Source organism: Lontra canadensis, unplaced genomic scaffold (genome assembly GCF_010015895.1).
Source record: "Lontra canadensis isolate GAN:19392208 unplaced genomic scaffold, GSC_riverotter_1.0 scaffold92, whole genome shotgun sequence".
Classification (NCBI taxonomy): Eukaryota; Metazoa; Chordata; class Mammalia; order Carnivora; family Mustelidae; genus Lontra; species Lontra canadensis.
The window spans coordinates 7,411,311-7,424,011 of record NW_022631086.1 but is presented as its reverse complement, the minus strand read 5'-3'; the positions used below and the strand labels follow the sequence as shown (position 1 = coordinate 7,424,011).

Sequence of the window (12,701 nt, the reverse complement as noted above, 5' to 3'; positions counted from 1 at the left end):
ATAAAATGAGCTAAATATTAACATAAAGCTTTGTGACACTTCGTTGTTCAATAATCACTTAAATCCATTTTCCGTAAGGCAACATCCTTTTGAAATCATAAAAAAATGGTGATAGAAAGTTCTGAAAAGGAACAAAGAGAACTACCTTTATACAACTGATCACACGGCATGTCAAATTCATAGCCAGAAATGACTGTGCTTCTAAGTACGTTAGAATTCCGGAAAACCTTTCATGAAGCTTAGGGAAAAGATACATATTTTGAAATTATTAGAAAAGTCAACACTATTCTGTCCACTATTCTGAAGAACATGCCTATTTTGAGTAAGGAATCAGCCTGAAATGTCACGTTCAACTTCCCAATAAATTCAGAAGGACCTGGATGACGGTCACGTTCCTTGCCATTAAAGGGAATCAAGATTCAAAGAGCAGCTTATCGACCTTGTGGAGACAGGCATTTTCCCCCCTGTGATTTTTAATGTATTTCAATAACTATCTAGTTCATGGCAGATTACAGAGAAGAATGATGGCCCCGACGAGACTGTGCAGAGTTAATGCATTTCCTGCTCTGTGATGGAAGAGCAGTAACTTTAGGACGGACTGCATCAAGTTATGGGCTCCCTGGAAGCCCACCGTCCGGGCGGCTGGGACTCTTTCCTGCTGATCTTCAACAAGAGAAGCTGAGACCGCGGCTGGGCTCGGCCAAAGGGACATGCTCCGAGCCTTGTGGAATCCCAGCTGAAGGGGAGGCTGCCTCTCCTGGGACCATCCTGGGGGGATCCACAGCTCTCAACCCTGAACCCAACACTGCCGCCTCCCTTCTCCTCTGGCTGCTCAGCCTTGAGTTGGGCAGCAGGTGGGGAGAGAGAAGGGATGCGGGAGCGCCCCGCCCCGCCCCGGTGGTTTCTTCAGATTTCAGACCGGACGTGGGAAAGCTTCACATAAAGGGGCATAGAATGAAAGAAAGTTTTCTTCCCCGCCTGCGTCCTTGTTCCCTCTCCTCTGAGATAGCCCTGCCCAACGGCTTCTTGTGTTTCCTTCCTTGTTAACAGGTGTGTGTCTTTACGGCCAGTGTACATCCGCCACGCGTTAATAAAATGTGCAATAAAATCCCTCGGGGACAGGTAAGAGAAGAACAGCGAGAGAAGTCACCTCTCAAAGGAGTCCCTGCCCCGATGCTGCAAGGAGGGTCCCTACAGGGCATTTCCAGAACATGCTGCTCACACGTAATGGTCAGAGAAGCCATCCTGAGCGGCTTTCTCAGTTCCCAGCCCAGAGGCACCATGCGGTCTTAAGTCACCTCCTCTTTCTGCGCCCAGCACAGCCCCCGGCAAAGTGGGCACCGATGTCCCCTCCTCCCAAAGGGCACCACGTCGTGCACTTGCACTTGGCAAAATGCTCCTGAGTGCTCTGGTGAAGCTGTGAGCGTGACTTTCCCGAGCTCGCCAGCCAGGGCATGTGTAATTGCAGTCTGACAAACGTCCTATTTAAAGATGCACTCTATATTTCAACCCTGTAATTATTTAGCATTTATAGAGCGGACCATGATTGCTGAGGACTTTATAAACATGCGGCTAAATTGCTCCCTGAAACAGTCATATCCTGGAGTAAGGTGGGGAGAGAGGAGGCCTGCAAATAGGAGACCGCAGGTCCTGCCTGGAGCATGGCCGCGAATCCGACGCGCACGGTGAGTGTCTGCAGGAAGGGGCGCTCTGGCCTTGGCCATCCCTGGCCTTCCTCGCTTCTCCCCTCAAGCTCCCGGGTCCCATCGGACAGCCTTGAGATTACCCAGCAGCCAACAACGGTGCCTGGTAACCTTACTGAGGGTTCAGATCAGAGGGGCTTCATCCTTTGTCCTCCTTACGTGAGGCTTAGAATGAGGAGGTTACGAGCATAGAATTTAGGAGCATACAAACCCGGACTCTCCTCTTGGCTCCACATCTTACTGGTTATAGATACATAGATGTATGCTTTAGGCTAGACTGCCTACCCTCCAGCTACAGCTTGGGCTCTAGATCTTTATCATGAGAGTCACAATAACTATCTTAGTACCTTTGTAAGAATTACATGTGACTAGTATGTGACAAACACTGCCATCAGCCGGGAACATAGCATCCCCCGAACATCAGCTAACCTCTGTTCCATGTGCTGACTCAGGGACGGGGGAAGGGGGGATGGTGTTGTGCGGACCCTGAGGAGCCCCCGGGCACGAACACTCGTTTGCACTTCAGAGTTTCAAAGGCCTTCCAAGTACATCTCCCAGGCTCGAGATGCCTTCTCCGAAATCTAGGGAGGTCCCAGGGGCACCAGCGACATCACCTGCTTGCCCAAGAGCTCCTCGGAAACTCATCAAGGACTCGGCATCTCACCTGCCCCAAACCTACTGACTCAGCCTCCGCCTGTCAACAACGTTCCCCAGTGACTCACACGCACACTGAACTCGAGAACAGCTGCTCCAGAGTTCGGCCTCCAAATCAAGACCACCCACCACCTTCTGGTTAAGTAACCCCGACCATGTGACTTCATTGTTCTGTGCCTCAGTTTCCCTAAATGCGAATCAGGGGCCAAACGCAATACGCGGTTCACGGGGTAGCGTGAGGATAAAAGGAGATGACCCAGGGAAAGCCTGGAATGGAGTCTGGCACACAGTAAGGAAGACCAGTAGCATGTTTAGATGGCTTAGCTGGCAATTCAGATGCTGTGTTCTCTCCAGGGATCTTTAAAAGCGGCCTGCGCCTGGGACACGAGTATTATGAACAAGTATTAGCATCTTCATTTCGCCAAGAGCATGTTGATGCTCAGGGAGTTCGTGTGACGTGCCCGGGGTGAAGGGTCACAGATGGAGGCAGAATCGGAACCTTGAGGCCGTGTGGAGGTTCCAGCAGGAGGGGCTGGTTTCATCCGCTCGCCTAAAGCAGGCTGTCTGGGGACGTCCAGAGTGGAGCCCGTACCAGCGGAGAAGGGGCCCTGCCCTGTCCAGCCAACCAGAGCGGTCCTACTGACCCTGTCAACAGCTAGGTGGTGGCACCTGCCCTAGCCAGGTCCCCTCAGCTGGACCAGAGCCCAGGTGTTCTGATTCTACGCTTTCTCTCCTGTGCCAGCGCATCTGCTTCAGACTTGGTTAATCCTGGTGGAAAGCCAGAGTAATTATGTCCTTAAAAGCCTTTATGAGCTGCATGCTCGCTTGTGGTTTAAACACCTGGAAAGCGCGTCCCTCGTGATTGCCCGCGGTCATGCAGCGTTTCTGTTTCTAGGGGTTTCTATCTGAGACCCGGACAGGTTGTAACTGGAGGTTGCTGGAAGTGGGAAGGCCTCTTGACCCTCCATGAGGATCTTCGACCCCAGGAATTACCTGACCCATCTCGGCCTCACAGGTGGGTCCCGTGCCTTTGGGGTGGCCTTGAAGCCGGCAGGGAGATCCAGCAGACTCCAGGCCACCCCAGGGGCTTGGGATTCACCTGAAGCTTTTCCCTGCTCTCAACTATCTTCCAAATCGGCCCTGAAATTTGACCATCATTTGGCCTGGCCTTCCCAATACAGAGCGGTTTATGATTATGGGTTTTTTTCTAGACTGCTTAATGTGGTGCTATAAAATAAGAGGAAAGTAAATCAACAGAGAAAATGTGCTAGAAGTGGCTCTGGTGGTGGCCCAGTGGCCTTGGGGACTACCCTGGTGGTGACGTTGATGGCAGTGTCAGACAGGCTCCTCCTCTCCGTCCGGCTAGCACACTGCCTGGGACCCGTGGCCAGGAGTTGCTTGTCAGAGGTCATGTCATTCTGGGACTTGGAAAGCTCTAGAAAACAAATACAAGGGAGGACAGGTGGGAGCACACAGCTTTGGCAGACTCATGGGGCCCTCCGCTGGGAGTCCCTACACCACACCCCGAGGAGCCCCCAAAGTCCCCCAAGGCTAGGCTTAAGCATGGGGAGGATGGAACACTCAACCCCCAGCTCTGGGGCCTTGGGGAGCGTCCCCAGACACGGCGTGCCAGACACAGGCCCCACCGAGCCATGCACGGCACAGAGGAGCTGGATTCCCAAAAGGTGACTGTGTGACCACACGCTGCTGTGGGCTGAGAGCCTCTGTCAGGGTGGGACTGAGAGGGCAGGGGCAAGGGGGAGGTCTTCCGACTATGCAGCCTGGACCACAGACCGTGAGCATGAAAAAGGCAGCGTAGCAAACCAGCCAGCCTTTGAGAGGTTCCTTACAAAGACTTATACCTAAATACTATCTTTTGGGACCCTTTGAAGACAGGTAGAAGCAAATTCAGGATACCCCTACAATTATCTTAATAAGCAAACCCTGGAAATACAACTTTGTCTTGCAGCGTAACAGCGGTCGGGAATAAAGGTGAGTACAGTGAGACAGAAGGAATCCATACACAGAAGCAAGCGAACCACCTCAGAGATGACTTTGTCCTCCAAAAATGTCTTCCCTTCACCACAGGGTCCTTGACTCTCTCAAACATGACCTTGAAACTATCTTTAGAGCAACTCTCTCCCATAGATAACAAGGTGGCTCACGTATGCCATTTCTAATTTTCTGGTGGCCACATTTTAAAAAGAAACAGGTAAGATCGATGTTAACACTACGTTTCATGGAACGTGATATACCCAAAATATTGTAAAACTATACAATCAATATGAAAACTGATGCAACTTTAATTGGGTAATGGATGCAGAATACTTCCTAGTTTCTGGTGGACATTATGAAATGATCACCCCACTAATTAGCATCCTTCCCCATATAAGATTCTTTCAAAAATTCTTTTTCCCTGTGCTGTCCAATTAATGACATTTTTAGCACTGAGTTTCTGGGATCTAGTGCATATTTTACCCTTTTTCTGGGCAGGCCACATCTCAGGAGCCACCTGCCATTAGCGTGTGGGACAGACCAGCTCCAGAGCTCCCCATCTCCTGGTCTGCTCCGGGAGACACTATTTCTCCGGTGTCTCCGGCACATGCTGCTAGGTCGTAATCTGCATCTCTTTTCTCTAGAAGAGACCCTCCTCTGCCCGCCGGGACCCCCAGGCTGTGTGGGAGCTCTCCTGAGAGCACCGCTGTCCACACTGTCCTCGGGTCTACCCTCCAGAGACCATGGGACATCCTTCTGCACAGGAAGCTAGCGGGTCCCAGCACACACCGGGCCCTCAAAGCTGACAGTGAACATGAGCTCCTCATATAGCCAAACCCCAGCCCCACTACAAAGTGGGGGAGCCCCAGGAGGTGAAGCGCCCCCCTTAAGGACAGTGTCCTCCCCCTGCCCCAAAGCCTGTGCCTTCCTCTGGCCCACCTACGTTCACAGACTAGGCAGGTGGCGTGCCTCCCAAGGGATTCTAAAGACCAGGCTTGCAATCGGCATTATATGGTGAAAAGGAAAAGAAACACAAAGAAGTACAGAAGGGCCCTGAAGTGAAAATCATCGTTCTTATTTCTCCTCCCTTTCAAGGGGGCCAGGTGCTGACATCTCTTAGAAATGCAGCTGTAATAAAAAGGGCTGGGATGGCTCCGTTCTTCCAACTGGACTGGCTTCCTGGGGCAACCCTTTACCTCGTTGCTCTGGGGCAGCTCCCCAAACCCTTCAGGCCAGGAAGCCCCTCCAGCCATCCCCCCACGGACCCCAGGTGACACCGGAAAGAGGCTGTCCTCCGCAGCACTTCTGTAAGAAAGAGCTGCACAACGGATTGAGAGGGACAGGTGCCCCACAGCTCAGGCCCAGAAGAAAGAGGAGTCACCCCCCCACCCGGCTGCACGCCCTGAGGCAGAGACGGGGTGCAGGGTGTGTGGTCCGAGCTCTTTCCCCAAGTAGCCGGAGCACGTGGGGGAGGCGCTCCGCAGACCATCCCTCCCAGGGGCCCTTTCACCCCTACCCCTGGGCTGAGGTCTCCATCCCATGAAGCGCTAGAGCCTGAACAAGCAGGGAGGGGGCCTCAGTTAAGGGCTTCAATCCGTGTCCCACGGCAGAGAAGAGATGCAGCTCTGCTCCTACGAAGCCCGCGCCCCCCAGGGAATTAGCCCCAGCTGCCCCCTCGGGTCTGCTGGTTTGCACGGACGGCATCGCCCCAGCACTCGAGGTGCTCAGCTGGCAAGTGTCGAACATGAGGGTGTGGCTCAGGTGAGGCTATGGGTGCGGAAGCCTCCAAACGTCCCCCTGTGGGTCCCAGCAGGTGTCGGAGGCTGAGAGCGACCTGGGACAAGATGGAACACGTGTCCTGCCTCTCTGGGTGCCTGGCGGAGGGGTCACCAGGTCTCAGCTAACGCTGGGGCAGGATTCCAGAGTACAGCAGTGTGAGGCGTTCTCATAAGCCGAGTGGATTTAGGCAGAGGCTATGCTTCTAGAAAGCGACGCGGAGAAGTTTGGACAAGAAGAGCGGCAGCAGGAGCAGAGCCCGCGGCTGAGTGCAGGGACTGGCCTTCAAGGCTGGCGCACACGGAGGGCGGATGTCGTCCGAGAGCCAGGCAGACGAAGGGGTGACTCCAAACCTCCGACCTCGACCAGCCAGCAGGAGGCATGCGATCCAGCTGCTCAGTCCTGAGGCCGAGGGGGACAGACCGTCTCTGGGGACGGTCACCTTTCTGCTTATCTGAAAAGTGGTGCTTTGGTTTCAGTTGTCATGAAGCAGCTCAGAGGGGCTCGTGGGGAATACGGAGAACTAATTAAAATCAAGTAATGAGAATGTCTCAAGGCCAAGGGACAACACTGAGCCCATCCACACCCACCAGCGTGGGCAGAAGCTCAACAGAAGCGTGGTAAAAGGGACTGGGTCCCTGAAACCCTCTGCTGCCCTACGGGACCCTCTCTCTGGGCACCCTTGTGGGCCTGGGCTGTTGTATGCGGTTTGCAGCTTAAGATCAACAGGAAAGACTATCCGAGCAGAGGGACACTGAAAGACCAGAGGGACACTGAAAGACGCAGGATTCTAAACAGTGGGAGTTCTGGGCTCCTCACATCTGTGAATCACATGATTGTTGCCCATTGAGGGAGATAAATTGACCAAGATGGAAAGAAGAATGGACAAGCAGTTCTGTGCAAAGGACAGACACCGGGCCATGCCTGGCGGGAAAGCTCCCAGATCTGTCCCACCCCACTGTCCTTGTGGGGCCCTGGGAGAGGCTGGGGCAACTGCCCATACTGGTCCGTGCCAGCTGCTTCCCACTATGTGCTGAGCTCTGGCAGGTCTGGGCAGCAGTGGGGGTAAACTGAGTCAGGCCAGTGGGTTGAAGGGTGTCTCCTCTTTTCCCAGGAAACCAGAGGCCGCCTCTGCGGGTGGAGGGGTGAAGGGCTGGGGTGTTGGCTCTCCCCAGGAGCTGGAGACAGAGAGGTCCCCTTGGCCGGCGGTGGGGAGAACACACGCAGGGGCGTCCACTTACTTTTCATGTGGGTGGTAACAGACAGAAACAAATTTTCCACGGATTTATTAAATCCTTTAAACTGACCAAGTTCCTGTAACTAAAACACAGACAGAGGAGAGAGAATGAGAGTTACAGCTGAGAACTTGTGTCTGCCCAGCAGCCTCCAGGCTGCCAACCCCCAATGCCAGCAGGTATGAGCGAGGCGCACGGGCTCCAGGTGCATGCAGGTGTGTGTGCATGCATGTCTGTGGAGGGGAGGGCACAAGCCTCTCAGGAGGCAGGGACCCTCTTACTCAGACGCCTTCCTCTGAGGTTTGACACCCGCCTTTCGGGAAGGGGCATCCGCAGGGGTGTTGACATGGTGACAACTACCTCCTGGGAATAATGCCCGACATTCCGCTGGCTCAGACCGTACTCAGGTGGACTCCTGCTTCCTTAACCAGCTCTTGTATGACCCCACCCCAGCTCCACGCAGAGAGGATGCCAACACAGCACATAACACAGTGGCCAGTGGTGGTACCAGGCTCAGAGCACCAGGCTGGAGCCAAGGAGTTAGTCCACCCCGCTAAGCAGGAGAGAGAAGAAAAAGGAAGCAAAAGTGACAGAAAGGAGGTCACTTTCCCCTTCAAGTCCCATCCTGCTATCCCTCCCCCTACCCTTCCCCATCCCTTCTTCCATCTGCCCCATCCATCCCTCCACCCATCCATCCAACCCTCCATCCATACACTCCTCCATCAACTCATCTGTCCGTCCAGCCATCCATCCCTCCCTCCATCCATTCCTCGATCTATCCAACCATCCATCCAACCATCCATCCATCCATCCATCCATCCAGGAACTATGTCTCGAGCACATCTGTACTGGGACAGTTTCGGAAGATCTAGAATCTCAAGGAGAAAGTGGAGCAGAATTTTGAAGGTCATTCCAGGGTCTCAGTTTGAAACTGGGAAAAGAATAAATAGACTCTTTCTCTCACGAACATATGAACATGCCCTTCTATGTACAGATGTAGTTACTCTCTTCAATTCACAGAAGAATAACGAAAATAATCAAGACCATGCGTTTTCATGGTACTTTACAATTTCCAAGTACCAGCACAGACATCATTTCATTAATTTCTCACACCAGCCATGGGAAGCAAGTCAGCGGGGTATAATTATTTCCGCCTCCCAAGCGGGAACCCAGGGAACCTCCCAAAGATGACACCACTAATTTCTGTGGACAGAAAGGGTCCTGGTCTATTTTCTGTTAGCATCTGGACCTGGTCTATTTTCTGTTAGCATCTATAAGTACTCAACACACACACACCCCGGCGCTCCCACACCCATGAATCACACACCTGTGAATCAACCTGTGTTTATTCCTCTTTACATCCCCAGAGACCCCGACACACAGCAGCCGATTCAGGCCCCCCACTAAGGAGCGCACAGCACACATAGGGAAGACAGTCAACAAAATGACAAGAGTAAAGTGGCAGGGATGCAGGGTGCAGGTGGGGATGTGGGGACAGGTGAAGACGTGGGGAGCAGACAGAAGGGGAATCACTGCTAATGCCCGCAGAGCATGGTGGGAGCACAGGCACTGGGCAGGCCCAGCACGTCCGGCCTCCGTGACCTGCTTCACCCACAGCTGGATCCCTTTGCTCCCCCGACCTTGGTCCAACCTCTCAGACCCCCTTCTCCCTCCACCCCTCCCACTTCCCCATCCCCAGGGAGGCACACAGAACGGACACCTTACCCTCTGAGAACTGCTACTGCACTGGCTTTCGCTCAGAGGAGGTGGGGTCGGAGGAACCACAGAAATCTTGCTGCCGAGGAAAAACACAGGAGTAAGAAACGGGTAACGAACGATCCAACTATTAGTCCGACAAATACACGGGACTCGCCATCATCCTGTAGTTAAAGTTCTCTGATCTTTCTTTTTTTGCTTTTACTTCCTCACACTTTAGAAGAGGATTGGGCAGCCCTTCGTGGATCTGCTCCTCCGGGCGGGTCATCCTTTCCTGGTGTCGGGATGCGGCCAGTGAGCACCGAGCTGCCCCAGGCCTCGCGATCCCCGCGTGTGGTCGAAAGGAGCTGGGCCGCTCCGGAGCCCAGCGCACGTGCATGTCCCCTGCGGGACAGCTGAGCCCACGTCAGCAGAAGTGCCAAAAACGCCATGAATGCCAAAATCACGCAGGAAGGGAATCAGAATGGGGGAGGGGCGCCTGGGCGGCTCAGTCCATTAAGCACCTGCCTTCAGCTTTGGGCATGATCCCAGGGGCCTAGGATCAAGTCCCGCATCCCACTCCTTGCCAGGCAGGGAGCCTGCTTCTCTCTCTCCCTCCCCCCTCAAATATTTTCTCCCTCTTTCTCTCCAATAAATAAAATCTTTAAAAAAAGAAGAAGAAGAAGTTAGCATCTCACAGACCATGCCTCATTGCTGCCAGTTTTATTCCACGGAGCCTGTGAGGCGTCAGGCACTGGGCATGATGCTGGAGATGCGAATGATTCATAAAAGCAAATGCTTGGTTTAGAACTCTGCCCTCAAAAATAATATTTTATTTTCTTACCACATTTCAGAATTTAGGAAATAAAACCTTTAGTGAGAAAATGCTCTGCAAGCTCCCAAGAAGGCTCTTCATAAGAATGTGGAACTACCTCTGTTTCAATCTTTTCCAGGCGTTTTATCATTTAAAAAAAAAAAAGTCACATTCCAGAGCAGCCACATCTGAAAGTCAAGAGATCTCAAGTTCTTTCAGCGTCCTTTGTTCCCCAGGCCAGGAGGGACCAGGACGGTCCGCCCTCGCCCTCTCCCCACACTCACCTCAGCTCCTGATAAGATTCTAAGAGCTTTGCTCCGACTGTCGCGTGTTTGCCTGGGAGAGATACCAGCAAAGGTCATTCATTAGTGAGAAGACAACCTTGGTGATGCACATACAGGAAGTAATCAATTAAAATTATTATTTTTCTAATACCACTTCTTACAGTTAAAAAGTAGAAGACCATCTTGGGGTGCTAGAACGGCTCTAAAATTCAGCTGTGGTAATGGTCGCACAACCCTGTAAATTTGCTAAAAATAATTAAATTATATTATATGTTAAAAATACATGTTAAAAAACAGATGACATTTATGCTCTATAAACTACATCCCACAAAAGTTGTTGAAAATGCATTCATAAACACGAACATACACATAATCGCTGGAAATGACTGCTTTTAATAAGAGTTGACATAGGGTTAGATTTTCTAAATCTGGAAAATTTGAAAAGCAGTCCAAGCTCCCAAGCTAACATTGGTCCTTTGGAAACATTTAATAATAGCATGACTATATTCCTTTAAACATTCCTTGTTATGGGGATTAAATTAATCTGTTAAAAAATGTAATCTACTTATTTGTAGTTACAGAGGCCAATGATTTCCTCAGTAAGACTCTTCTGATATAGTACTCCTTTTGTTTCAAGGCAAGGGGATTTTATGATGTATTAAGGCCCCAAAAATAGAACTCTCCACATCCATCATTCTGTGAACATGATGTTTCCTGGCCCAGTGCATAGGAAGAGGTTGGGCTGCCACCCCCAGCTCCGCTGCCCCATGCAAGGCCGCCACGCTGTCTAGCTCCCGTGTGGTATGGGGAAGGTCTTAATCCATTCCATAGAAAGACTTACATACACATTCATATCATCTCCATCAGACAAGAAGCAGGGCTGGGAGGACTTTGGGAGGGGAAGGCAAGCATCTCTGATATCAAGGCCCAAACCCTAAAGCCAGGAGGCGGTTGACCCCGCAGGGGAGGAATTCCTCACTGGAGCCAGCCTCAGGGAGTGGGAGAGCCCCGAACTCTCATGTCAAACTCTGAAACCACCTGTCTGTGTGCATTTTGGGGGGTTGGTGATGGAGTTCACCAGATTCTCAAAGTAGTTCGTGAGCCCTCCCCACCATTAAGAAAAGCGTGTCTAAGATCAGAAAGGCAGCCCCGAGGGCCGAGAGCTGCACCCGCAGAATCAGCCTGCAACGGGGGGAAGCCCACCTCCGCTCGAGCGCCTGGACAGAAAGCAGCGAGGCCAGAAGGAAGAGAACTGAACCTGAGCGCCTCCTGGTCATTGCCATGAAAGCAGAGAAAAAGAAAAATTAGTAACACCATCCAGGGCGTCCTGGGTGAAGACGCAGAACCCAAGGGACAGCAAGCTCTGAGCCCCTGGGAGCCGGCCGGTGCGCTCACCATGGGCGCTGGCTCCCTTCCCACGGTCTGCCTGCTGCAGACGCTCGCCATCCTGTCCCTGGACTGTGGTGACAGTGTCCCCAAGGCACAGCCACCTGGCACAGCGCCCTCTCCCATCGATGCTATCCTACTACGGCCTAAAGCCCTTCAGTGACTCCTCACTGCCATGGCCCAGAGTCCAAGCCCCACGCAGCCTCCCTGGGCCTCCACACCCGCCTGGGCCCACCCGGCCTGCCCACTCTCTCTCCCCGCACAGACACTGTCTACTCACTCCGGCTTACCCCCACCTCATCTCCTAGCGCCCACTGCCCGGGCGTTTCTACCTCAGGTCCCTATCTCCATCCTCAACTCTGGCTTAGTGCCCTACACCCCATTTCCCAGTACCCCGCAGGAGGTCCCTGGGAAGGCCGGGCCGCAGACGGCTCTCTGCTGCCCCCTGCTGGCCGCATCGGGTCTGGCCGGCTGCGCTGTGGGCTCCGCAAACCCTCTCTGCAGAGTGAGAATTCTAGGCTCTACCTAGTCTCTGTCATCTGCGCCTGTGACAACAGCCATACACAATATGGGAACTACGGAGGGGAGGTGGGAGGAATGAGGTAACTGGGGGTTGGGCATTGAGGAGGGCACGTGATGGAATGAGCACTGGGTGTTACACGCAGTTGATGAATCAGTAAACTCTACCTCTGAAACTAGTAACAGGTTATATGTTAATTAACTGAATTTAAATAAAATTTAAAAATAAATAAATTTAAAAAAAATAAAGAGGGGTATGTCTGTGCCCCAATTAAACTTGATGGACATTGAAATTTTAATTTTTTTATGGGTTTTTTTTTAAATGGGTTACAACTATTCTTTGGACAATTCCAAAATGTAAAACTCATTCTTAATTCGCAGGACGTACAAAAACGAACACAGGAACAGGTCTGGACTTCGGGTCCTACTACACCCCCATGTGCTTTCTACTCCAAGCGTGGGCAGCCCCGCCCCCTGCAGCAGCGGCTGGGGGGCCTGTGGGCATTGCAGAGTCCCAGGCCCAGCCCCACGGCACGGAATCGAGGTCTGTTCTCTGAAGTTTGGGGAGCCCTGCCCTGTGGCCAGGTCCAGCTCCCCTGTTTACTTCCTCATTTATGTTATATCCCTGTTACCTCCTCTA

General features: G+C 52.4%; 1 protein-coding gene across 4 annotated transcripts in view; it reads right to left on the bottom strand.

Annotated features, from left to right (window-relative positions):
* The window catches only part of SYTL3 (synaptotagmin like 3), a 74,611-nt gene that overhangs the window by 24,566 nt on the left and 37,344 nt on the right, over nucleotides 1–12,701 (bottom strand). For 3 of the 4 annotated variants that reach the window (XM_032836471.1, XM_032836470.1, XM_032836474.1), the window contains 4 exons: nucleotides 10,157–10,208; nucleotides 9,089–9,158; nucleotides 7,370–7,448; nucleotides 3,668–3,792 (listed from right to left, as the gene is read on the bottom strand). In XM_032836471.1, coding sequence (XP_032692362.1) covers nucleotides 3,668–3,792; nucleotides 7,370–7,448; nucleotides 9,089–9,158; nucleotides 10,157–10,208 — 326 coding nt within the window. The remainder of the gene's footprint in view (nucleotides 1–3,667; nucleotides 3,793–7,369; nucleotides 7,449–9,088; nucleotides 9,159–10,156; nucleotides 10,209–12,701) is intronic. The other variant, XM_032836472.1, reaches the window with a different exon arrangement.